We start from the raw sequence: 27,728 nt of genomic DNA on the forward strand, positions 1-27,728 counted from the left end.
AAAGCACAATCAAAAGCTTCTAGAGTTTCACCAAATTAAATAAAAAAACATCTCAATCAGATGTCTCTGAGGGAAAGATAAAAGTATGTCTTACAGCACAAGTTTGTGAGCATGTTGTGCAATTAAAAAAATCACTGAGTCACTGACTATTTGTTGAAAGTTTCTCACATGTTATGCAACCAGTAATTACTATGACAACATAACAAACTGTATCCAGACGCTTCCACCTCTCCTCCAGGCAAATTGTTTGAATGGACAGTCACTGCTTGGTTTTACAGATATCCCCCATTTAAAGACAGAAGGACAGAATACACTATTTTTGAAGGAGCTCTTGAAGGTTTACTATCATCTCACTCTGTGTTCTCCCTGTGCCTGCGAGGGCTTCTGCCCACAGTCCAAAGACATGCATGTTAAGTTGAATTGTTATTTGTGAATGATCTCCCAGTCAGATGGAATTCCACAATCACTGGAGAACAGTGGAAAAAGGGATGACAGCGGGGCTTACTGAGGATAAGGAATTAAAGGGTTTTTGGAGCCTGTCTCGTGTCCCGATGATGTTTTTGCTGCAAAGGGGAGGGGAAGGAGGAGTCGCTATGCCTCACAGCTTAATTACTCCAAGCAACACTGTCTTCCTTCCATTACATATGAGACACGAAGTAGGAAGAGAAACAGATTTTGTCTGCAGAGCAGGCACGAACTTTGAGTTTGAGACTCATCCCTTCACTGCAACACATGAAATTAGAAAGGAAGGCTTTGTTGCCGCTGTACAGATCATCACATCACCACAAGTGGACCACTGTCTTTGTGAACTTTAAATCTGATTCTGACAGAAGGTAAGAAATGATATGAAGAACTTCTACTGAATAACAGAGGAAACGTGAATGACTTCTGAGGAGCTGGAGTCAAATCTTAAACAAAAGCAAGAGAGAAAGAGACATAAACAAGTGGAAGTAAGTCAGGAAATTCTCTCAATTTTCATTTTATATGCAACACACACTGAATAAGTGGCTCAACCTTATTTTACACTTAAAACAGAGTTTACTTTCCCTTCTGCCTTTTTATTAACTATATGTATGTTAAAGTTATTTCCTGCTTTATTTAAAAATAATGCATTACTTCAACTCTAATACATCTCTAAAAAGTAGAGATGTTACACAGTTCATGACATTACTTTGCATTACTCTATAATGTTTGTTTGAAATGTTTTGTCACATAACTGCTAGTTCACATTCCATATACTCCTGAGAACTGAAGATAAAAATCTTTCAGTTTAACTGTTTTGTGATTTGTGCATCCACTACAGAGGACATAAAAGAATATGCTGGGTCTCAGGCGCATATGATCACATGTGGAAAAATATTTAATAAAGGCTTGCTTTGCAGAAAGTGTGTGCAATCACTTCACATTGTGGTTCAGGGAGCCTGGAAGTCATTCAGCTTTTATACTAAAGAATTATCTTGAACCTCAAGCATTTAACTCAGACTTTCAATCCATGAACTGCCTTTAAAAATGTTTGTGTTAAATATTATAAGAAGCACTCCAAGAGCCAAGACAATTCATTCTCTGTGCAGGTTTTTACTTATAATAGTATTAAATTATTTATTACTATTAAATTATTGTTAATATTTAGTTTATTTTATTTCTTCTTTTTAACACAATTTGAGGCGTTTAAGATGTTGCAGTAAATACAGGTTCAAAATGCAGACTTTTGCTATTTGTCCTGTTTAAACCGACTTTAATATACTTGACATCATTTTGAGTACTTTTTTTCATTTTTATGTGAATAAAGTACAGGTGCAGAATTCATTTCATTGTTCAGTAAAATTTGCTTAGTGTTAAATTTCAAGTGAAAAAGTTTTTTCCTCATGAGTGCCTTAAACAATACTGATAATATGTGACAAGCTGTGCAAGCTATAGGCTGTAGCTTCACACTGGATGGCTGAATCCCCAAGGTTTTGAATGCCTTTAACTATCCTGATAATGTCTATTTGTGACGTCTATAAGGGTATAATGTTTATGACGATGACTTTATCTTCTTCTACATAATCTTTGTGTAATTAATGAATAATAAATATTGACTTGTAAATAACTGGAAACAAATAACTTTAGCTTATTATATATACTACAGTATAATTAATGAATTTATATAAAACTAACTGGGCAGCTCATTTTCTTGCTCCTGACAATACTTGCTTTAAAGATATAACATACTTTGAGGTCAAAAAGAAAGGCACATGTGAAATACAAAGCTCAAATGTAAAGCTTCATTGGAATGCAAACTGTAATGTGATATTTAAGATCCTATTTTAACAAATTTATTTCTAAACACATATAATACAGCCGAATGATTCTGATGTCTAACACACTTAAGTGTGTTCAAACATGTCACCATTTGTGGATTTGCATGACAGACTCGGATAAGTGTCTGCTTCTGTATACATCAGCTTCTCAGTCACAATAAGTTACAATTTAAGAACTAGTTCTTTTATAAGTTGTGTGTTTTGTGCAGACAACATTGATCCAACTCTGGTTAGGTGTTTTCCACGATTAAACGACTCACAGGTCAGTGTTAAGTGGCCTAACAAACACAATAAAACAAAATAAAATAACCCCATCTCTTAAAATGGTCAGGTACAAGTACTGGGTTGAATGACAGAGGAAGCTGCCTCGAAAAACCTAATAACTCCAAAAGAGTTTTTATATTATGCTTGTAGCCAGACAGAGTGCAAAAACTATACAGCAATAAATTTATGACCACTCACATGTTGAACTTACTTGAGGTCAACTTGGCCAAGTAACAGTACTTATGGCCTCTGTTGTATGGGGAAAAACAGCTGACCAATGTCAGAACTGACCTGGCTGAGGCGACATTTAAAAAAAGAAAAATGAAAAAGATAGATGATGTAGTAACTACCATATCCTAAAGTCCAAGATAACATGGTCTTGTGTAACTGTCAGGGGAGGCTCCACTTTTCATGTTGTGTTATTGAACATTCCAAAGCTGTGACAGTATTTTTCATCACAAAAAGCAAGAGAAACAAGAAAACACAATATTCTATTATATGAGGTTGGAGCCTAGACTGGATACAGGGAACATCTTTCACTAAACTACTAAAGTGTAACTGGTCAAATATTGTTAAAATGAGCAGCAATGTTTTCACTATTTCATAATAAGGCAAAAAGGCAACTTTGAGCCTTAATATTTAGAGATACTTAAGAGATACTTAATATTTAGTGAATATCTTTTGTTCATAACGTAGACCATGAAATATGTACATGCAAAAACAGCAGGCAGTGACTGAAGCTGGTTGTTGTTCTGGCAAACTTAACATATAAATACTGATTCTTATACCGATTCATCCTTATAAACCTGCTCGTTCCTCTCTGATTTTACCCTAGCATAGACTGGCTGCAAGACTTGCTGTGTAATTAAGTAGATATTAGTTGATTTGCAAGTTACCGGCCGTAATTATTATTTTATTATTTTGAAAAATTTTTCAAAGAGTAGTTGTATAACAGCTACCTCCTCATCTTCAGAGAGAAAAGGTTTATTTGAAGATTTTAAGTCAGGTTTCAGAACCCATCACAGTACAGAAATGGTGGTAGTGAAGGCTACAAATGATCTTCTTTTGGCCTCTGACAGTGGACTCATCTCCGTGCTTGTCCTGCTAGACTATAATGCTGACTATATATTTTATTACACGGATAAGAGCATGCTGTAGGTATTAAAAGTATTGCGCTGTAATGGGTTGAACTACATGTATCTAACAGACTTCAGTGTGGCTATGTAAATGGGAAGTCTTCTTCACACATAAAGGTTAACTATGGAGTTCCACAGGGTTCTGTGCTAGGGTCAGTTGTGTTTATATTACATACACTTCCCCTAAGCACTACAAATAGAAGGCATACTATACATTTCACTACTATGCAGATTGATTACCAGATTTTTCTATCCATGAAGCCAAATAAAATACACCAATTTTGCAGGAATTTCTTAACAGCATAACGACCTGGATGACCTCTAATTTTATGCTTAAAATAACAGATAAAACTCATGTTATTGAACTCAGCCATAAAGATCTTAGAAATATGGTATCTAACTCTGGATGGCATTACCTTGCTACATTATAGGCAGCAACTTTCTGGGACAGAGCTGTGAAAATACATACACTGCCTGTATGTATATACATATGAGCTTCTGAGCACACAGAGGTGGTGATAAAGTAATTGCCTTCAACGACTAACACCAGGTCAATAACTGATGAGAGAAAACAGACCCTTGCTAAGCATCTCCGCTTCATCTCTTTCAGAAATTGTCGTAGTCTGGGAGCAGCTGAACTGTGCTATGATTCTCCCTGTGGTGGTAATGGTGAGTCTCCTGTTGCTCTCTGGACCAGAGTCAGGTCTCCAAGAAGACACTCTAGAAATTGACAACAGCAATGACATCCTAGAGAGAGAATTTATCTACGTACCAAAACGTCAAAAAAGGGCTGTTGCTGACTACAGTGCCTACCAAACAGACAAATGTTCTTATACCTTCATTGTCCCTCAGCAGAAAAACAATGGGGCAATATGTGTGAACTCCAAGGAGCCAGAGACCTTGCTGCAAAACCGTATTAATAAGCAGGAACTGGAGCTGCTCAACAGTGAGTTGCAAAAGCAGCGAAAGCAGATTGAGGCACTGCAACTGCTGATAGAGCTTGATGGGGGTGTGATTAATGAAGTCAAGCTATTGCGTAAAGAGAGCCGCAACATGAACTCCAGAGTTACTCAGCTCTACATGCAGCTGCTGCATGAGATTATTCGCAAACGAGACAATGCTCTGGAGGTGTCACAGCTGGAGACCCGTGTGCTCAACCACACAAATGAGATGGGGAGGCTAGCTGGACGGTACCGAGACCTGGATCATAAGTACCAGCATCTATCAGCCCTCGCAAGCAGCCAGAGTGCTCTCCTGGAGCAGCTTGAAGAGCAGTGTAAGCACGGAGGATACTTTTACAGAAAGGTTCAAGAGCCCAGCCGTCGTCTCCAGCCACAATCTCCTGCAATCTCCCAGCCTCCTTTACAAACACCTGAATTGTCTCCTGGTGGCTACAGACCTTTCCATCCACCCACTTACACTCGTTACACCAACTACCCCATGAATAATGAGATCCAAAATGACCAGAAAGCCAGAGCACTGCCCACAATGCCAGCCGCAACATACAGCTTCACAAATGAGCCCTCTGGTAAGTACTGGTAAGAAATGTTTGTATCTTCCTTTGAAGTCTCTAACTGAACAAACACTTGCAGTCCTGCATTCACTGAGAATATACCAACAGAGACATATTTATTGAATAACTGAATGTTCTTTTATCAAAAATGTCAGATAGTTTAGGTTACTATAGGGTAATTTCATCTTATATTAGCCAATTTGTAGAACATCTTCTGTTCGAATGATATGCATAAAGGTTTTATGGTAGCACATTTCAACATATATAATGGTTGCTATTAAATTTTAGCATCATATAACACAGATATTTTTTTTTTTGAAAAATGGTCTGTCAATCCCCGCTTTTGAACTCTTTTTTTGCAGTCTGGGGGAATGTTTGATAATAAATATCTCAAATTCTATTACAGGTGAAAGTCAGGTCATCAATATGAATTCAATGTAATTCAATACAATTTTATTTATATAATGCCAAACTGCAATAGCAGTTGTCTCAAGATGCTTTATATTGTAAGGCAAAAACCCTACAATATTACAATCTGTAACCCAAATCACAATCTGTAATTTAAGACATCAAAAAATGTTTGGATATTGGCTAGTTAAAATGTGGGGAAAAAAAGCTGAGCATGCCTGCAACTTTCATGCTGGGTTGAGCAAAAATATCATTAGATAGTATATTCCAAATAGAACTACATACTTGAGTTTATTCTTAGTCACAACAAGAAGGAAATGCAATTTTTATTCAAATCTCATGCTGGATTGTGCAAATATCTCAAACTGTACCAACATCATTACTAGCTCAGGTAGATCAGAGCAGATCAGCTACAAACTGGAAGGTTGGTGGTTTGATCCCAGTCTGCTCAGGTCTGCATGCCAAACATCCTTGGGCAAGATACTAACCCCATGTTGCTCTCTGATGAGGGATGTGAATATTAGAAACAGCACAGAGAAAAGTGCTTATGTGAATGGGTGAACGAGGGAAGTTGTGTAAAAGGCTCTGAGTGCTCAGAGTAGAAAAGCGCTTTATAAGAACCAGTCCATTTTCAAATTTCAAATTCAAATTTTTATTTGTCACGTACACAGTCATACACAGTACGATATACAGTGAAATGCTTAGACAACTGCTCGTGACCTAAAGAAAAAAAAAGGAAAAGGCTATGAAAATAAATATGAAAAATTAAAAAGTGTAAATTTAACTAGGAAGGAATAAAATATAAAAAATTAAGGTTAAAAATGAAATAACTGTACAACACAAATTAGAATGAAGGGTAAATTTAACTGGGAAAGAATAAGATAAAATATATAAATTAAAGTTGAAAATAAAATAATTGTACAACAAAATACACAATACACAGTATTACACAGTATAGAACTATATAAGAATGTATGAAGAAATATATATAAATATATATATATATACACAACACACACACACACACACACAATAACAGCAGCTGTACAAGTATTAACTGGAATCTTACCATCAAAAATATAATTGCCTATACAGCAATCACTTTATAAACTGTATAAACATACAAATGTATGTATTTGAAGATGGTGGAGCAGAAAACATTCTAAAAAAAATTGATGATTTGACATTAGTGTTATAATCATTTCTAGCAAAGTTATCAAACTCCAATGCTTTGTTCCATTTGGAAAGGACAACCTTTTATATTTTTGTGGTACAACTACTCATATTTTCTCAATCCAGCATTAAAGCTGAATCAAAATGGCATTTTTGTCATTTTGGGGACCACAAATTTAATGTTAAAAAGCATTCTACATGATTGTTTTACAGTATTGTGCAATTTAATTATTTATCATTCAGAAATCCTAAATAGAAATCTTCCTCACCCCCCCCCCCCCCATATAAAAAAAACATCATTTCATGAACAGTATGATAGTGACTCTTTGCTTTCTGTAATGTTAAAAGCACTCACATCATCCTAAGATAAAGAACAGAGACTCTGGACTTTTACATAATGATATTATATTGAACTTTCCACAGGACTGAATATTTAAAATATATATTATTCTTTCTCCTTACTCTGGTATGAATGACTGAATATATTTTAGTAAATAACACACTATTAGCAAAACACAGTGTGAAAGAATTCTAGATTAAAATTTTTAGTTCAACATACAAGTGAAGATGTTTGACCTTCATCAGGTTATAGTTAATGCCATCAGAGAAAATATCATGTTCTCTTCGTGCAGCTAACTACATTCAGTGTTAAAAGCAGAAGTTGTGCAGGTCTGAGATCAGCACCACCTTAAACACCAAAATGAGTTACTGTTTATGCTCTTATATAGTGACACCAGTTACATGGATCATGAATCCCTTTGACTTTTTGACTTTAACTTTATCAATAATACAGCTGCAGTTTTCACTGACAGTGTTTCATAAGGTACTTTAGCCTTTGTACTTTTTTCATCAGTTAATTTTGGAGTTACTACAAAGGACGGATATATAGGATGATTTGTCTGTTGTCACTGGGTGGTGCTGAGGTCTGAATCTGAGGGCAGCTCCTGTAATCACAAAGAACAGAATCATCACACACTGTGAAATTTGAAGTTTATCCCTCAAATATTAAATAAAACAAAGCCTTATATCCAGATTATCCAGTATCATTTTTATATTTAAGTTGTTTGTGCTTTTTAAAAGGAGACCTGCAAAGATGAGATGAGCAGGTTTCCAGTCCTGGTCACCTGCAAGAAAATAGAGAAACATATAGAGGTATGCAGTTTTTAAGCTACTGCCTGAGCACTGGACAACATATATTAACGCTCTCTATATTATTTCTCTCAAAGGATGCAAGATGTACATTCAGGATTAATTCAGATAATTTTTTAACCTCAATATTTGAAACAAACTCTGTAAAAAAAATAAATAAATATATAGAGTTGTGCTGAAAAATTAGCTTTTTAAAAAATGTGGTATTCCTGTTCTGTTTCTCATATAAACTGTTTCAGTGCCTCATCTTCAGCTACTGGTCTGAACATCCTTCAATTAAGTGTGACCTTCAGGTTCAGAGGGTAAATTTATTCGTGTGCACAGATTTAGCTACTAAACATGGCTTTCCCCAACAGCTGATTGCTCATCTTAGCTAGCTAGCTAAGGACATTGATTACAGATTAGCTTACAAACACATTTAACTTACTGAAAAAGTGTGCCAGGGCCTTGGGTACTTCTCTTAGTTAGTCCAGGTTATTCCAGAACACCTCACGACGTCAGTTTAAAATATTCACTTGTGGTTATGGAAAATCAACACTGAATCTCCTCACAGCATTCCCGTCTATCTGCCATTCCCAAACAGAGATACGCAAGTTTCTCCAAGAAAGCAGCTACCATCAAAGCTATTATGATGATGTTGCACCCCAAATTCACATCATGTAGTTGGTAATTAGAATAGAACTTATGAGAAAAAAATGCTTCAATACAAATCGGTGATGAAGACTACTAATAATGGCAGAACGCATCTTTGGGAAAACCCTTTTTTTTTTTAAGAATAGTCCCATCCACTAATATGGAGGCCAGGGGGATAACAGACAAATTTTGGCTTCATTGTTGGGGAGATGTTAGGTTGTTCACATTTTCTATGGTCAATGGTTTATATACAAGTTACGATGCTGTGTAAAATGTAAAGAAAAAAATGTAATGTGTGTAATATGACTTCTTCTTTTAATACTCTCTAAAGTGTATGGGAACTAAAGAAACCAGTTGCTGTAATTTTAAAGAAGAATGTTTCCCATTCTCACTTAATGTAGGACTTCATTTCATAATATGCTAAATGTTTTTAGTGGGTGACAGGTCTAAACTGCATTTGACTGAGCAAATCTTACCTCTCATTGATTTTCAGATACAGCCACCCTACTCTACTCAGTGTTTATTCCCAACTGACAATTTTCTGCAGTTATTTTCCCCTCTCTTCTTTTGCCCCCAATGGGTGGCAGGAGTTGCCCTACCTAAAGTGAGTTCTGTTGGAGGGTGAATCCCGTGTAAAAGTAAGGGTTTTCCTCTGGCCATCACCAGTAGGCGGTAGGTGAAGTGTCTTGCCCAAGGACACAACAACCAAGACAGACAGAGCTGGCAACCTTCCAGTTACAAGATGAGCTTCCCAACCCCATGAACCACGGTTGCCACGGGTTCTCCAGCTTCAGCCCACAGTCCAAAGACATGTAGTTAGTGGGGTTAGGTTAATTGATAATTGTAAATTGACCATAGTTGTAAATGTAAATACTTGTCTGTCTATGTGTTAGCTCTGCAACAGACTGGCGATCTGTTCAGGGTGTATCCTGCTTCTCGCCCTAAGACAGCTCAGATAGGTCCCAGCCACCCTGTGACCCTGAATAGCTGGGTTTCATTTGACGTAGACGTGACGTCGACGTAAAGCGCGAAATTTGACTGGAGGGCGGAAGTGAAAAAGATCAGCGCAAAATCACAGACAGACAGTACGCAAAATGCCTTTGTCCTGTTGTGTTTACGGATGCTCCAGTAGGTCGACCCGAGAAACTGATAAACGGTATTTTAGGGTACCAAAAATAGCCCAACGAAGAGGAGAAAAATGGAAAATTCTAACCGAAAAACGTAGGGAAAAATGGATTTTAAATTTACGTTTACAGTCGGGAGGAGCAGAGTCTGCCAATGCCCGTGTCTGCAGCGACCACTTCGTCAGAGGTAATGTTATGTTTGCAAACGAACTTATTAGCATTATGTTGTCGTTAAATTCTCGTTTACTTAGTGCTTTTAAGTTAGTAGTCTAATATTGACTTGATTGGGACTATAGGCTGCCCAAGTGCTTTGGATGACGAAGAGTCGGAGGACTGGGCTCCGACGGTCAATCTCGGCTACGAACGAAAACCCAGATCGGAATCAGTTCTCAAACGAGATAAAAGAATGAAGCTTAATTAAGCTTGCAATTACCCAAGTCTTCAGAGGTGTCTCGTTAGACCTCTGAGAATGGTTTACCTTGAAACAAACAACTGTCACTCTAACGAAGTCCTAAGGATTTGGCATGTTTGTTGACGTTAAAGCCGCTAACGCTAACTGTTAGCGTGTTTAAGATAAAGCAATATAAGAACAAACACTCACCCTTGCAAACACCAAACTGTATCCATCACGGAGACGTTTTGTTCCAAGGTTGTGGACCCACCCGCTGACAAAAAAATTGTACGCCTCCAGACTCTTGAAAGCTTTCATTTGCTGCCTAGTGTAGTAAGAAGTCTGGAGGACCAAGTAGTTGGTGATATCCACAGCGTCGATAGTAGGCAAATCCTTTACTTCTGTGGTGTATTCGGACATTTTCAAAGAATACGGATCACGTCCGATATATTTTTTAACTATCTGTTTATATCTCTCCCGAGAAACGGGGTCTAAAGTTGCACAATAGCTGCTCTCCTGACTCTCCACAGTGTCCTCCATGTTTACTTCCGCCCTCCACTCAAAAATCGCGCTGCCTCCGCACGTCATCAGAACCACGTGACTGCAACCCAAGTATTGGATAAGCAGAAGAGAATGGATGGATGGTTGACAAGTGGTTGCTCATAGATCACTGGCTCTTTTAGGTTCTGTCTTTAATAGAATAAAGAGAATTCCACTAATTTTGTGTAATACCTTCTATCATTCTACAGAGGGCAAAAAGTGAGATATAATTTAAGAATAGCTGTGTTCCCATGTGTGCGCTGTGACTACAAAGAAGGTTTTGCCCACAGTACTGTTTATTCTTGCCAGCAGCAAACAGACTGGAAAGTATTTGTCATATTTCGTAGAGACAACACGTGATCAGGAGTGACTCACTTTTCCAGGAACCCTCCATCTGTATATTTTTCTATTGCACTTCATGTCTCCATGTGTGTTGTGTGCACAGGTTGTTAAAACTATAATAATGATGAAGCCAGCATGTCACTAAAAATGAGCCTATGATGATCACACACCAGATGCAATTGTATTACCCTTCATTCTCTGCCTTCTACAGGACATTTCAGAGATTGTCTGGAGGCTCTGGAGAGTGGATATACCACCAGTGGAATGTACCTCTTAAAACCAGACAAAAGCAATCAACTTATGCAGGTCTGGTGTGACCAGAGACAAGACCCTGGTGGCTGGATCGTTATTCAGAGACGTCAGGATGGCTCTGTCAACTTTTTTAGGAACTGGGACACTTACAAGGTAATAAGTTATAGTAGCACCCAAGATTGTACTTATGAGGTTGTATGTGCTGTCTAGATACACTGAAGATACTACGAAGCAAAACTGTTAGCCGCAAATGCATTAAATATCGATGGAGCATTGCATTTTAATAATTGAAACCTCAGTCTTTCTTAAAATGGGAAATAAATACAGAACTATAGTAGTGCTGTTGCTAATGTAAAGAATGTCTGCCCAACACCATATATGAGTCTGGGTATTCTTAGTGTATAATTAAAAATAAACATGTAGAGAAAAAAGTAGCTCTCAGCTGAACTCCACTTTATAAATCACTGTGTTCTGAGATTAAGGATAATCTGACTCTAACTGTTCATATAGTCAGCAGTCAGATACAAGACATTTTTCAGAGGAATCTCATTTTTGGCAGTGTAGCATACAGCAACTAGCTTGAGAGGGAAGGGCAGGGGGTTTATAGCTTTTTGTAATAAATAAAAATTTTCAGTAATGTTATGCAACGCTTGCATTGTGTGACATTTGAGAGAACTCATAACATATTATTAAACTGAGATTCAAGGGTCACACCTAAAATTGGACTTTAAGAAAACAAGCTGTTAGGCAAACCCATCTCATTGTGTAACATGACTAATTGTAAGAAAAACTCAGTAAAATGAAATACAGTATATGAGATCACAACAGCAGAGAAGAAATCAGTTCCAGTGGTCTCAAAATTCTCAGTGTTGCTGCCAACACAGTGATCCAAGAATGTTATAAGCATACTGTGTTTCCATGTAGTCACGAATGGTGCTCGATAATACACAAATATAAATGCATAAGGTAGAAGCCCTTATTGCCAAACATCTTGTGACCTAAAGTCATCTTGTGACCTAAAGTCAGCCGAGTTCTCTTCTCAGTCTCAAGATAAAGGGCGATCGTGGCTCAAGAGTTGGGAGTTCGCCTTGTAATCGGAAGGTTGCCGGTTCGAGCCCCGGCTTGGACAGTCTCGGTCGTTGTGTCCTTGGGCAAGACACTTCACCCCCTGGTGGTGGTCAGAGGGCCCGGTGGCGCCAGTGTCCGGCAGCCTTGCCTCTGTCAGTGTGCCCCAGGGTGGCTGTGGCTACAATGTAGCTTGCCAGTGTGTGAATGTGTGTGTGGATGACTGGATGTGTAAAGTGCTTTGGGGTCCTTAGGGACTAGAAAAGCGCTATACAAATACAGGCCATTTACCATTTACTATTTCCAAGCCAACAATTCCTCTAATGCAACATTGATGAGTCAACAAAGCACTTTTTTAGATGCTCACAGTTGGAGAGAAGAGGCCTCTCTTCTGACTTAATCCATGTTCTCGTTCATGTACTTTATACCTGATCAATTCAGTGTCTCTCTCCTTCCACAGCAAGGTTTTGGAAACATTGATGGTGAATACTGGTTGGGCCTAGACAACATCTTTTGGCTGACAAACCAGGGCATCTACAAGCTTTTAGTGACGCTGGAAGACTGGACTGGACGGAAGACCTTCGCAGAATATGCTAGCTTTCGTGTAGAGTCAGAAGCAGATTTCTACAGGCTACGACTGGGCCAATACCACGGCAATGCTGGAGACTCTCTAACCTGGCACAATGGAAAGCACTTTACCACACTGGATAGGGACCATGATGTCTACGCAGGTAAGTGGGTTCCCGTAAAAGACAAGGTGATCACACCTTCTGGTAGATTTCTCTTTCACACACTCTACAGTTGTTATTAGTAGTTACTAACATGTCTTAATAGTTTCTACACTCTTGTAGATTGGTTTGCAGGGACATTCACTTATCCAAAAATACTGGATACAACAATTGCTTTTTGCTTATTGCTTTGTTATACACTTCAATTAGGATCTGATCTCTCTTTCCCCAAACCACAGGCTTGTCTTGTGTACACAATTTTTCTATGGTGGTATTTCTAGAACAGGAATTTCAGACCTGTACCTCTTTTTCCCATCTCCAGAGCCTCTCTGTGAGAAAAAAAAGGAATATGAAAATTAATGAATATGAAAGATGTCATTTTATGGACTTCCAGTGTCATGTACAAAATTTTAAATGGGAAGCCCAACATGGCAGTCTTAAAGAAAGCGACACTCTACTTACAATTCAAGGAAAGTTGAAGGAAGCTGTGACTGTGTGGAAAGACCCTGTTGAATTCCTCATTAAGTTATGTGAAGATGTAAAAAAAAAAAAAAAAAAAAAGGAGGAACTCACAGCAGAGTTTAACCGGAAAGTACAAGAAAATGCGCATCATATGGAAGTAACTGAAAAACAAATTGGAGAAATAGAGGGGGACGTGGACGGAGCGGTGGAATGTTGGAATGCTCTCTCACGGCTTCTCAGAAGCCAAATATAAAGATGAGCAAAATGTCTGACCTCGAAGATGGTTCCTGATGTAATATGATCACGATATTCCAGAGGTTGCAGATTGCACTGCCACTGTAACTTTTGTTGAAAATCTAATTAAGTCAGAGCTGGTTGAAAACAGCATGCTAAACTGAGAGTGGGACCTAGGAATAGAACGAGTACAAGGGGTCCTCGCACAGGGCCTCCAAGCACACCTCCTTGCTCTGTAGTGGTCCAGTTTATTCGATATTGTCAGGGTTCCTGGGTCGTTGACCCAGTGCTTTCAGTTTTGACACGTTCAGTTTATTCTTCACACTCATGGTTTTCACTTCCTGTTTTCTGTGCCAGCATGTTGCCTTTGTATTGTGTTCCACTGATTTCCATGTATCATTAGTAGGGCTGCCACAAACGATTATTTTGATAGTCGACTAGTCACCGATTATTTTTGCGATTAGTCGACTAATCAGATCATGCATCCATTGGACGTAAAACGTACAGCTTATTGCACCAGCATGCATCTGCTCTTATATAACTATCATTTAACAAGTGTTTAAGGTATGTGCTAACTAAAAATAAAGACAAGATGATAGTTTATTAAATTTTAATGAAATTTGCAGATTGTTTCGGTGAAGTTTAATAAACTCCTTGCTATCTAAAATATAACAGGACACTGGAGTATATTCTCGAGTATCTCACACTTCTGATAATCAGTTGTCTGCTTGACGTTTATTCAGCTGTGTAAAAACTATAACTTTAATCTCTACCAAACCGATTTACTCAGGAACAAATAAAATACTAAAAAAAGCCAAACAATAACATTTTTAAGTTATCTAAGTGACTTATGTATGTTTAACCCGAGTAGCGAAAGACGGCGGTGGGTTTGAAAATGATTTGCCCGGAGTCTGGTGTTCTCACGGGCTCTAGTGAGCCTTGCCCCCAGCTAGCTATCGAGCTAGTGGGTAACAGACGTCTCTGAAAACGTCGGAGCGCTTTTGAAAATATGTGGTGTCTTGATAAACTGAGCAGATATTTGAGGTTTACACAGCTACATTCTCACCTGAAAATATGTTAAACGTTTATTTTGTGACCCAGAAAGAATAATAAGAGTAATATTAAAACTAACTAGCTGCCGCCATTGTTGGAAACTGAGCTGGGCTGCGCTATGAATTCTGGGACAGAGCTGCTACTTCTTCTTCTTCGGGGTTTTAACAGCAGCTGGCATCCTTGTACATGCAGTGCTGCCATCTTCTGTTTCAGTCCGTTATTACACTCTTAAATCCTACTACTTATTCCTGCATCTTTTGGGATCTTACAAAGCTTCAAACGACGCGTTGACTATTAAATCAGTCGTCGACGATTTTGATAGTCGACGTAATCGTGACTAGTCGACTAATCGTGGCAGCCCTAATCATTAGTCAGACTAAGTTCAGCTGTGTACTCACCAGTTTCTAATCACTCATCATCCAGCGTATATTTAAGTCCTCAGTTTCCACCAGTTCATTGTTGTGTCATTGTAGATGTTATGTTGTCGTTCCCGCCAGTGTTCAGTTGTTCAGCCAGCCATTCAGTCTTTCAGTCAGTCAGTCCTTTTGTTCCTGCGCTGTTCGTTCATTCGCTCCAATAAAATATCATCATCCTGCACCGTGAGCCCTGCGTTTGGGTCATCTCTTCTTCGCCTCCACACACAACCTCTGACAGATATGTAGTCAAAGAATAGAATCCTCCATGCAGCTCAGACTAAGAAGATAATGGTCCAAAACAAGTGGTTGTATCTTGATCATGATACACACAAAAAGCCACCTACAACTTGGATGGTATCCAAAGAAGGTATCCTGCTCCCTTTGGACTTTGGCAGCTGAATTATATGACTTAAAATTAATATTCTCCCCAAATTATTCTTTTCTTTTCTCAGTATTACCCATAAACAGAAATAAACCTAAACACCAATGTAGAGCCTGGAATAAAAATATCTCACAATTCATTTGGAATAATAAGAAACCAAAAGTGAAATTCTCTACCCTGTTTCTGAGGAGATGGGGGTAAGGCTCTGCCTTTATTACTTACCTGCTCAGTTACTGTCACTTTATGTTTGTGTAATCCATATTATGTAGCCAATTAATGTAGCCAACCATTACAGTCAATGTCTGTTTGTGTTGATAAAGAAATTAAGGCATCCAAGCAATGGGTAAATATGGGAAGAAAAACCTGTTAACTTTAGGATGAGGCAAAATTGTTTAGGCAGCCAACATATAAATCTGACTTTGCACCAGCAGTACAAGACAGCAGGTTCTACCAGTGGTTTTCTTTAGAGATTACCTCCATATATGTAAGCTCCTTAAACACTGGGAACTGCGATTTTAAAACCTTATTTCAAACATACCGCTTGAAAATAACTGGAATTTTATAGATATTCAAAGAACGATGGGAAAAGGAACTGGATATTGGCAATCTGTCTGGAAAGTACAGCCATCATCTAGAAATTCCTGGACTTACAAAGACTTTTGTTGGAAAAACATAAATTGCTTCTTTATAATCTAATTTTATAATCTAAAAAAAACATCTAAACATATTCTGGTCTTGTATCTATTCAAACTTTTTTGAATGAGGTATCAGTAATCCAATGTCTTGGATTTTAACTTTTTGTGCAATAATCATTATTAAATTTTAATCTGTCGATAATTGTCCCATGATCACTTGTTTCTTCTTTTCCTGTGTATGTGTTCCTGTTTTTCTGTTCACAATTTGAAAAAAAGAAATATTTTAATTTTTACTTTAATTGTGGTGGATGGAATTGAAATATACACACAAATGGCTCATCTTTAGATCTTCAAGCTATGGATTCCAAATGGAGGAAAACCAAGAACTTAATAGTGCAGGGAATCATCAGTTTGCTTTCAACGCTAATGCTGCAGTCTTTCTCGTATATCAGGTCTACTGATGGACAAAATTGAAACTGTCTTAATTTTCTTTATCATATTTAAAGCCGTTAGGCTGCTAGCTGTTTTATTTAGTGTACATACCAATTGGTCTTATTTGCTTGTGTTATTTGTGTTTCCAGGGAATTGTGCCCACTATCAGAAGGGAGGATGGTGGTATAATGCCTGTGCTCATTCCAATCTGAACGGTGTGTGGTACAAAGGTGGGCATTACCGCAGCCGCTATCAGGATGGGGTCTACTGGGCTGAGTTCAGAGGAGGAGCTTATTCTCTGAAAAAAGTGACCATGATGATAAGACCCAATGGAAATACCTTCCAATAATTGCTCAGTATGTTGAAACTTATATTTAACAAGATGTTTCCACCAAAGGGATTCTGTATCACAAGACCAGGCACCATTGGTTGATTTTCAAAGCTTCTTTTGGTTGTTATACATTCACAATGCCAAGACGTGGCAGAACTTGTTCATTTCATTTGTCCTACATGTAATGCTTTTATTCATGTTCTTGTGCTCATAAAGTTATACTGCACACAAATAAAAAGATTACAACCTTGCATGTAATGAATGTAAGATGATGCCTGCATTCCTTTCTCAATGCAGGCTGTTAACGATGTAGTGTTTAAAGGCTTTTTTCCCCATCAGAACAAAATCCACAGTTACATATCAGTGAAAAAGAACCAAGAAATTGACATCCAGAAATGTTAATTTCTTGATTGCTGGCAAAAAAAACTTGTACTTCTCAATATTCATGGCATTTGTAATACTCGTTAAGTATAAAAAAATATGTGCTCTTTGACATAATGTTTTCTTTGATTCTTCCGATGTGCCCAGCGGAATTTGAACTGTTTTGAACAAAAAGAAAAAGTATACATATAAGTCTGGAATGGAGGCCGGGCTTGGAAATCTAAAACTTACTTAAAAGAAAATAAAAGAATCTAAAGCAGATTGTGTTAAACTAATGCTGAGACACAGATAGCAGACTCACCAAGGTAAGGAATACAGGGCACCATCTTCAGGGAGCGAATATATTCCCTCATGCGGGTGTAATTCTCTTCCTTGGATGTCAGATAGTTTAGCTTCTCAAACGTGGCCTTGTCTTTCCGACTGATCAGCTACAACAGACAGGAAACAATAACACATACATAATTTTCTATTTTCATGTACAACCTTTTACTTAAGTGGGAACAGAAGCATTGACAGACTGGAATGCTTTCTAAAAACCAACAGGTTTATTGATATTATGAACTCAGTTGTTTCTATTGGTCATCCTGACTGATCCAGACACATATGACAAAATCTGGCTTTTTTAATGTCAAAATGAGACCCAAACATTTTCCCAAGCACAATGTCAATTTTTTGGCAGTAATACTCCATATCAACATTACAAAAAAAATTTTGGTGAAGAGAAAAATGACTAATTCTTTTGTAAGGCAATTGTCCAGCTGTTCAAATCAAGGTATGCAGAAGAGCTCTGAGCTCACATGTAGTTCTTCTCCCTAAGCTAAGAAAATGAACCTGAGGCTGCAATAAAGGGACAGATGGGCATAGGCTCACCAAAAACTAGACAATTAAAAAAGGTTCTCTGGTTCGACAAGTTTCCTGGTCTGTTATCACAATCAAATAGATAGAGCATAAACATGTTTATGATCTTTCATAAAGAAGAAAGCTTTGGAACTATCCCGACTAGTGAAGAGAGTGTAGTTTCAACAACACTGATTTCCTCCCGAGATCTTCAGAGCCATTGAAAGGAATGAATTAAAGGCTCTGGAGGTCCCTGTATATGCACGTAAACCTGTGTCAAAAAGTTCAATGAACTCAGATACACACGGAATGTTTTCCTTCATTGTGTGGTTTAACTTAATGCAGCTCTAGGCTTCGTTTCTATTGGTCACAGATTAATAATGAGATTAACCCATGGATTAATAATGGGATGTCACTCAAGTTCATATGTGTGTGAAGGCAGACAAGCAAATACTTTTGGCAAAAGAGTCACACATAGTTAGACATTCCCTGCTAAAGTTAAACAATCATGTGACTGACTGGTCAGCAGGTTGAGTAATTTCTTGGAGTAATTTATGCCTCTCTAATTGTATGCGATCAACCCTTCCACCCATTAAACCAGGTCCCCAGTCATCAGATCTGTCTACTGTTCCAAAAGACTATCATGATTTAGGACAGAGGTCAGCAACCTGTGGCTCATGAGCCATGGGCTAGAATTAGGGTTAACTGTAACCCTATGTATTAATAGGGCAGGTAGAAGAATTACCAAGGACTTCGGAAAAAGAGAAGAACCATGTGGAATTGGAATGACCTTACACTTGTCTCACCTTAATAAATGACCACCTGTGTTGAAACTGCAATGTGCAGAAGACAGACTACAAAATGCTCAAATCTTAATCTTAATTCATCTCAAAAGTGTTCTAACACCGTTGTTGTATGGAGGTCATTTAAATGAGAACAGCCTATGAAAAATATTACTTCATTATAAAGCTTGGAATTTTAAAGGAGGAGAAGGAACATTTAGGACCAGATTTACAAACATTAGCAGCAGCACAACCGCTGAATTTACAAAAGGAGCAGTGTCAGTTCTGTGACAAAGTTGTGAACAGGAGTATTTTTTGGCTGACCTTATGGCATATGTATTTATAAGTTTTATTTTCATGAGGAGAATATTTAAACAAATTATGCAAACGTGAATTACAAAGTCTGTGGAACACAATTTAATGCTATCCTACGCTAAAGAAAGCAATAAAGGAAGCACAGAAGCTCCTTTCCTTAGTGTTTGGAGAGCTGGAACAGCTCTTATTAAGGCTGCCATACAGATACTTTCAGGTCACGTCTCTCAGTTAGGAACCTTCCTAAGTAAAATGGACTATTAGAATGCAACATGAACTTGACACAAGGACAAGAGCTAAACATGGAAACATGACTGACTGGGGAAACAAGACTACTCAGACAGGGCACAGACGGGGCAGACAGACAAAGACACAAGACTATAGAAACAGTCAGGGATCCTAAAAGTGAACTACAACCTATAATCAAGAGAAACATCCATCCATCTTCTTTCGCTTATCTGGGGCCAGGTCACGGGGGCAGCAGCCTAAGCGGGAAGCCCAGACAGTCCTCCCTTTCCCCGGTCACCATCTCCAGCTTGTCCAGGGGGACACCAAAGCATTCCCAGGTCAGCCGAGAGATATAATCTCTCCAGCGTGTCCTGGGTCTGCCCCAGGGCCTCCTCCCGGTGGGACATGCCTGGAACACCTCACCTGGGAGGCATCCTTGTTAGATGCCTGAAACACCTCAACTGGCTCCTTTTAATATGGACGAGCAGCTGCTCTACTCTGAGCTCCTCCCGGATTGCCGTACTTCTCACCCTATCTCAGAGAGGTTAGCCACCCTTTGGAGTAGGCTCATTTCCCTCGCTTGTATCCGCAATCTCATTCTTTCTTTCACTGCCCACAGCTAATGACCATAGGTAGGAACATAGATCAACCGGTAAATCGAGAACTTCGCTTTTACATTCAGCTCATCACTGCAGCTGCAGCACCAATCAATCTGAAGGGCAGCCCTGGCGGAGTCCATCACCCACCATAAATGAGTCTGACTTATTGCTGGCTATGGGACAAAGCTCTTGCAACGGTTGTATAAGGATCGAATGGCCTGTAGCACTGGGCCAGATGCTCCATATTCCTGAAGCACCTCCCACAGGACACTCCAAGGGACACGGTCGAATGCCTTCTCCAGGTCCACAAAACACATGTAGACTGGTTGGGCAAACTTCCATGTACCCTCAAGTATCCTCAAGAGGGTAAAGAGGTAGTCTAGTGGTCCACGACCAGGACAAAAACGACATTGTTCCTCCTGTATCCAAGGTTTGACTAACTGTCCAGCATCCTGCCCGGCCACCTGATCCAACTCACCACCAAGTGGTGCAGTTACTCTGAACCATCATTTGGCACATAAGTGCAGACAACAGTCAGGACCGTTTCCTCGCACCAAAGGCGCAGAGAACAAACCCCCTTGTCCACCGGGAGAAACCCCAACATACAAGCAGTAAGTTGAGGGGATACTAGGATACCCACCCCAGCCCGCAGCCTTTCAACCAAGGGCAACTCCAGACTGGGACAGAGTCCAGCCCCTCTCCAGGAGACTAGTTCCAGAGCCCAAGCCATGCGATGAGGTGAGCCCGACTATATCTAGCCGGTACCTTTCCACCTCACACACTAACTCAGGCTCCTTTCCCACCAGAGAGGTGACATTCCATATCCCAATTGCTAATCTTGGTAGCTGAGGCCCACCAGGGCCTCCCCTCCTGGCTAGCGCCAAACACACATTGCACACGACCCCTACGGCACCTCCTGCAGGCAGTGGGCCTACAGAAGGAAGGGCTCATGTCCCTTTTTTGGGTTGTGCCTGGCCTGGCCCAATGGACTAAGGCCCGGCCACCAGACGCTCACCCTCGGGCACTCTCCCCAGGCCTGGCTCCAGGGCGCAGCTCTGCTAACCCTATCCCAGGTATGGTGAACTGTTCCCTTGATTGTATACTCTTAGGGGTTGATTTGCTCTGGGTCTGTTCCCTCACCCAGGACCAATTTGCCATGGGTGACCCTATCAGGGGTCAAAAGCCCCCCAACAGCATGGCCCCTGGGATCCCTGGGATACACAAACCCCTCCACCACAATAAAGCAGTGATTCATGGGCGGGCAACAAATAACAAAATACAAGTCAAAACACTGGGTCAAAGTGTCGTATAAATACATTAACTGGTAATACCATATGTTAGTTAAGTTTAATACAAGTTCAAAAGAGAACGGCAATTGACCTACGATAAATAGATACCCATGACAGGTAAATGTCATCACTGGCACACAGTAGCATCTAATTTAAAGAACAAACAAAAAAACAACATATTCATGACTTGTCAAAACTATGAATTACAGAAGTAAGACTTTAAGGCATGCACAAAGCTGAAATCTTACCGCCCAGGTTTTGCTGAGTCTGAAGATTGGCGCACTCTGCAGAGCAGAAACCACGGACACCAGAGAATGGAGATTGTTCAACTCCAACAGTTTCTGTAAACAAGAGCGATTATAAAAGACATGTTAGGAACAGGATAGGAATGCGTAAAGTAACTTAGTTTTCCTTTAATTTTAACTGGTTATTAGGCTTTATTAGGCATTATTAGTGATTACCAATTATGGTACTAATTACTAATGAAGAAAAAAAAATACCACACCACAACAAAACAAATTCCAATTATTACTTGGATAAAGTACCAAGATGCGGAGTAAAAATACAATTTAAAAAAAAAAAGTCTTATTTACAAATTACAAATTATTTAAAGGTTATATTCAACTAAGAATAGCAAAAAAGACAACTTCACTAAAATATGAACACTGAGAAAGTTGCTTCTTGAAACATTTGCGCTCATTTTAAATTTAACAGCCACTGTGTTATATCACCTTGTCCTTTTAAAAAAACACTGTACATGTTTAAAGGTCTGAGGGACTGAAGTCCCTCCAAGCTATCTCTGAGTGACAAACAGACAACTACACACTCTCACATAACTATAGCATTGTCCCCTCATCTTTCACTAGAAACATGAGGGGACAATGCTAATCACTGCACCACCGAGACACCCTGCTATATAAATCTTTTTCTCTCCCAAATAAATTTGTATTTTTTGGGAAATAAGATGTGCATACTGACTCACACACAAACTGAGGGACCTTGAAAGTAGCCCTGACCCCCTTAATATACCCTTTGCATATCTTCCACATCTCAACCTCAATGACCCAGACGGGTAGAGAGGGCCTGGGCGGAGGGCAATTTAAACCGGGCAGCAACAGGGTTAATCATAAAGTCTATCTCAATCTGGACAATTTCTTTGACTCCGTACGGAGAGGAATGCCTTTTGCCAATAGCCAAACCATCTGGCTGTCCTGGCAGGATGGAGTCAAGGTTCGATGGCCAAAAGGTTGTTTTCCTCCTCGGTCCTTAGCAGTGTAGAGCAAGTAGCTCTCCAAAGGTAGCAGCATCTGCAGATGGGAAGGTAGGTCTCACCTTTGATGGCTGGGCAGACAGGCAGCTGATAACTGAGCAATGCTTGAAAGGGTAATAGGCCTGTAGCAGCAGAGGTCATGGAGTTGTGGACGTACTTTACCCATTTTTAGATGGGACTTCCATGTGAACTGGGTGAACTGGGGGCCCCAGTCAGAAATGATGTCATAAGGAATGCAGATAAGTTTAAAAATGTGGTGGGTGAGTTTTTCTGCGATTTCCAGAGCTGATAGGAGTTTAGGAAGAGCAGCAAAATGGACAGCTTTGGAGAACCAGTCTATGCTGAATCTAGGGCTAGGTGAGACCACGGATGACCAGGTGTGGGTAGGGGTTTCAGGAGTCTTACAGGTAGAGAAGTGGAAATTTTGTTTTGAGCACATCTGGGTTGGAACATATTCATAGACATCCTTGGACAAGGATGGCCAGGATGGCAGGTGAATCTTGAAGTCTGGGCCCAATGAATTACTTTTAAACTGAACTCTTGTGGGAACATAGAGACTATTTGGGGGTCCTGTAGTGGGGTATGGCTCCCTCTTCTGGGCACTGACGATCTCAGACTTAATCTCCCAGGTTACGGAACCAGCATGAGGACAGAATCGTCTCATCCTCAGGTGAGCTGTCGGAAGTGGCAAATTGTCTAGACAAGGCGTCTGACAGTGGGCCAGTAGGTTATAGAAATATTAAAGCAGGTAGAGAGCTGACCCACCTGCCTTGATGGGAGTTTAATCTTTTTGCAGTTTACACATAGGCAATATTCTTGTGATCTGTCTAAACAATAAATATATGCTCTGAGCCCACAAGCCAATGCTTCCATTCCCCCAATGCCAACTTTATGGCCAGTAGGGGTAGGGGAAAAAATCGATACTGTGTAGTATCGTGATATTTTGTTTGCTAATAATGTATCGATACAGGGACAGCAGAAATCGATATTTTGTTACAAAAAAAGTTTTTGTGGAGTGGAACATGCTCTGACTTCAGAGCATGTTGATCAGCTCCTTTTTCTGAGCAAGAATCCTGACATTCCTTCACTGTCCAAATGTGTTTAACTTTCTTTTTGGCAGCAATAAACACGACAGTTTACTTATTTTAATTTAAGACATGTTTTATTTTAATTAAGTTTAAAACTTTTTTATTTAATGTAAAATTATATTTTGTTTTAATTTACTATCAAATTCTTCAGTTGCTGAAGGGGCTGCATAGTTTTCATAAATTGCATAGTTCAGAATAGCTATAATTGTACCAGATGGTTGCATTCAGTTAAGTTGGACTAGACTGTAATACAAACCGTTCAGTTTGTCAACAATAAAACTGACTGACATGAGAGAAAGACTGAGTGTGAGACTTTGATATTAGATAAAATGAATATTGATAAAGTTTACCTTTATGTACAGAATCTGAATATCGCAAAATATTTTAAAAAATTGCAATAATATCGTATCGTGCGTTAAGTATTCTGATAATATCGTATCGTGGGATGTATGGTGATTCCCACCTCTAATGGCCAGCAACTCCCGATCATAGTTTTTCCTTTGCTGGAGTCAGACGATGGGAGAAAAAGGCACACGCATGCATCTTACCAGAATGTTGCTGTGAGAGAACAGCACCCACTGCAGAATCGCGCTGCGTTGTCTGGAAGTCTGGACTCCCATGTGACCTTACAAAGTCCAGGCTATCGAAAACGCGAATACGGACTCCCGTACTTGAGTATTTAGAAATGGCCTAAAAGCCTGCAGTCTATTAACTGACCTCAGCTAACAATGTTAGCTCAGTGTCAGGAATCCTTAGTAATTAAAAAAATAAATAAATAAATAAATAAATAAATTAAAAAAAATCACACAGTAATAGTACATCAAAGATACTGAAGTTTTGCCCATCCCATTCTTCTTATGAAGTAGTGTTGGAATTTCCAAGTAAGAAATGCATTCCTGCCCGTGCAGTGCTGGCTCTGGGTCCATTGTGTAACTGATGCCACCAAAATTAACAGGACACTTACATTAGAGCCTCTTATTGTGTGTTTTGTTTGGGTTTCCAGCAGTCAGAATGAGAGAAACTGTATTAATCCCAGATGGAAATTGAGTAAAAAAAAAAAAAAAAGTTAAAAAAAAAAAGAGCAGCAGGTCATACTCGAACCCAGGCTGGCCGCTCTCAGCCATGCGCCCAAGTGCGTTTAGCCTTTAGCCTAAATCGGAAAAGACTGCCGTGTATTCTATTTATTTCAATAAAGTAACTGTATTCTGATTACCGCCTATTTAAATGGTAACTGTAATGGAATATAGTTACTCATTTTGTACTTTAAATACATAACGGCAGTATATATATTCCTCCCCAACACTGTGTGGTAAGTCTAAACAAGTACTAGTGGGAAATGGTTGTAATGATGAATATGGTAAATCAATAGTGTGTTGAGCAGGGGTAGGAATTAATAAGTGTGTATAAACTTCTTTCAACTCCAGTTCGGACTTAATGATTGAGAGGTTATTACATGTCATTGACATATAGTGTATGTTGTTTGAGCACTTATCTGTGTGAATGTGTATACATATGTGTGTGTACATGTGTATATGCAGCTGTGTATATGTTAAATAAAAGGTTGTCGTCATCATCATCTGAACTCACCTTTGCTATCTTGACAAAGTGACTCAGTATCTCTGCTCGGATTTTCAGCGTCTGGGCAGTTAAGATTTCTCTCACCAGCCAAAAGCTCACCTAAAACACACAAATATAATTTGAAACACAGGCACATGCTCACACACACATACACACAAAACTTCTGAGGATTAAGTCTGTTTATTTAGGATTATCACGATCCCACAGATTTTGAATGACTCATTAACACACACACACACACACACACACACACACTCTCCAAATTGAAGACAGAAGACAACTAGTGATGTATAGTGTAGTACTGTAAAATACAATGAAACAACATGAAATTTCTAATATCAAAATGAAGATAATTTTATTTTTAGTCAGTTCTCATGTTGGAGTGTATATTTTTTAGATGATACTCTAATAAAAACTAAGAAAATAATTTTGTTAAATATAGGCATACTTTTCATTTTCAAGACCTATTTGCCCTGTCTTCCTACAATTTTGAGGCCTACTCCCCTGGAAGAATTTGAAAATTAAGAGCCAAAATATGCATATATATAACAAACGTACTTAACTAGATATAACCAGAATAGTTACAATAATGTTTGAAAAAAAGTGCAGTGAAAGTTAGCTGGCTGACATTTTTAAATATAATACATCTTGATTTTAAAGAACCTTTAAAAAAAACCCTTTAAAAAACAAAAAATAAGAGCTCCAAGGGGAAAGAAAGACTCTAGCTTGTGAAAAGTCCATTTCAATAGTAATTACACCAGATCTACCAAGATTAGCAAATGGGGAATATAGAAGGTAAAGTGCTTACTTGACTGTGAAATGTAGTTATAGGTTTTAAATAAGAGAAAAAACAGCATTTATCTTCACCAGTAATGCATCATAGATTGAATCCATCAGTACTTTTCATACAAAAACAATGATGAAGATGAAATTTGTCATAATTGATAGAGTGCATCTTCCTGGTTTTAACCCTTTAAGACCTACCATAGAACTAAGTCCGCCAGAGCTTACTTTATATTTTTACATGCTGTAGTGCCATTTTTGGGAGCATTTCAAGTTGCTATACATCAATACAACTGTTATAGCCCAAATTTTAATAATATTTATGCATTAAATCCATAGTAACCACATAAATTGCAAAAAACTGCAATAAACTACAGAAAAATTTAAAATCGTTTTTGTTTTGTTTTTTACATATATTTCTAATTAGAGAAATTTAAGAAGTTTATCCCTCAAAACTTTAAATACAAAAAAGTTGCAAAAAATAGTTTACAACCACAGGAAATTTATTTTGAGTGTCTTCATATTTTTATTTTTGAGATACACCAATTTTTATATACTGCAGAAAAAACGAAAAACAATCCTATAATGCAAATTTGCAAAGAAAATGTGCATCAAAATAAACTATTTAAAGCAGTGCAATTTGAGTTCTAAGCATCCCAGAAACTATTCAGAAAAGCATAAAGTCAAACATGACTTTTAAAAACACCAGTATAGGCTTTTAAGGCCTACAAGTGAAAAACTACATTTTCTGCGAAAATGACATCACTTCCGGTTTCGGGCAGGTAATGGCGGACATGCGATCGTTCGCGTTGACGTCTATTTCAATGTAGGAAGTGTTACAAACAGCTGATTGGCTCGGCAAAGCGTGTTTCTGGAATATTATGTTTTTGTTCCTGCAAGCGCTTTTTATGCAATTTTTGCAAAGCTATATGTGGAAGGAAACTGTGACCTAGCACAAGCTGATGGCATGAGATGTAAGTACAACTCCTCCGGTTTCATATGCAAAAAAAATTATTGCGCTAGCTTACGTGGTTCCGGTTCTACAGGGATTTAAAAATAGATCAAAATGGAGCATGCCCGCTCCGACTGGCTTTAAAGGGTTAACTAATGACCTTTGAGCAGCATCAAGTTTTTTTTATTAACATCAAAGCCAAGAATGTTCATTATGAGCTTTATAGTTGAAAGAACTATAGTTTAAACTCCCTAGTTTCATTTTCATTTTTTAACTCCATATATTGAACTTAAAATGCTCAAAAATATTGCGTTCAATGTAAAGCTAAAATAAAAGTGGGCCGTCAAGTCTGACACCTTAGCATTAATAGATTTGAACCTTGAATGTCCCTACCTGACCAGAAGACTAAAACAAATATGTGCTTTAGAAATCGTATGGGACAAACCTGGTTGAACCGACGTGTGAATGCAACCACATTGGGGGCTAAACTGTGTTTCTCCTTCCCACTCCATCCACAACTAGCCAGCTCCTGCAGAGTAGGAAAGAAGAAAAATTATTTCAGGAATCACCAATAGCACCTGGAGTGTGGTTGCTGACACTATATATATTTATGCATTTTACTAAACTGACAAGGAATGATCACACCACATTATTCGTGGTCAGCAA

At 38.7% G+C, this 27,728-nt stretch overlaps 2 protein-coding genes and 1 long non-coding RNA gene across 6 annotated transcripts in view; 1 reads left to right on the plus strand and 2 right to left on the minus strand.

Moving 5' to 3' along the window:
- LOC120744324 (ras-specific guanine nucleotide-releasing factor RalGPS1-like) overlaps positions 1–27,728 on the minus strand; it is an 89,648-nt gene that overhangs the window by 29,618 nt on the left and 32,302 nt on the right. For both annotated transcript variants that reach the window (XM_040048630.1, XM_040048629.1), the window contains 4 exons: positions 27,508–27,591; positions 25,337–25,426; positions 21,640–21,732; positions 17,646–17,772 (listed from right to left, as the gene is read on the minus strand). In XM_040048630.1, coding sequence (XP_039904564.1) covers positions 17,646–17,772; positions 21,640–21,732; positions 25,337–25,426; positions 27,508–27,591 — 394 coding nt within the window. The remainder of the gene's footprint in view (positions 1–17,645; positions 17,773–21,639; positions 21,733–25,336; positions 25,427–27,507; positions 27,592–27,728) is intronic.
- Positions 384–17,456, plus strand: LOC120744325 (angiopoietin-related protein 2-like). Of its 3 annotated transcripts, none has more exons than XM_040048632.1 (5): positions 384–950; positions 4,311–5,228; positions 11,185–11,378; positions 12,751–13,021; positions 16,782–17,456. In XM_040048632.1, exons 2-5 carry the CDS (start codon positions 4,346–4,348, stop codon positions 16,979–16,981), a joined length of 1,548 nt encoding a protein of 515 aa, XP_039904566.1. In that variant the 5' UTR covers positions 384–950; positions 4,311–4,345; the 3' UTR covers positions 16,982–17,456. The 3 variants fall into 3 exon arrangements, with proteins under 3 accessions (XP_039904566.1, XP_039904567.1, XP_039904565.1); XM_040048633.1 differs by having other exon boundaries at positions 384–833; XM_040048631.1 differs by lacking the exon at positions 384–950 and having other exon boundaries at positions 2,143–5,228.
- LOC120744326 lies at positions 7,565–9,558 on the minus strand. Its single transcript, XR_005698342.1, has 2 exons — positions 7,880–9,558; positions 7,565–7,738 (listed from the first exon to the last, which is right to left on the minus strand). It is a non-coding gene; the product is annotated as an uncharacterized LOC120744326 (long non-coding RNA).

This window comes from Simochromis diagramma, unplaced genomic scaffold, assembly GCF_900408965.1.
Source record: "Simochromis diagramma unplaced genomic scaffold, fSimDia1.1 OVJJ01000683.1, whole genome shotgun sequence".
NCBI classification, from domain to species: domain Eukaryota; kingdom Metazoa; phylum Chordata; class Actinopteri; order Cichliformes; family Cichlidae; genus Simochromis; species Simochromis diagramma.

What these genes read in the sequence shown, in the direction of transcription:
- LOC120744325 (XM_040048631.1), top strand. Translation starts at nt 4,262, where the DNA reads ATGAGAGAAAACAGACCCTTGCTAAGCATCTCCGCTTCATCTCTTTCA. An exon ending in CTTCACAAATGAGCCCTCTG is followed by an intron (nt 5,229 to 11,184) that starts GTAAGTACTGGT and finishes TGCCTTCTACAG; the next exon opens with GACATTTCAGAGATTGTCTG. An exon ending in GGACCATGATGTCTACGCAG is followed by an intron (nt 13,022 to 16,781) that starts GTAAGTGGGTTC and finishes TTGTGTTTCCAG; the next exon opens with GGAATTGTGCCCACTATCAG.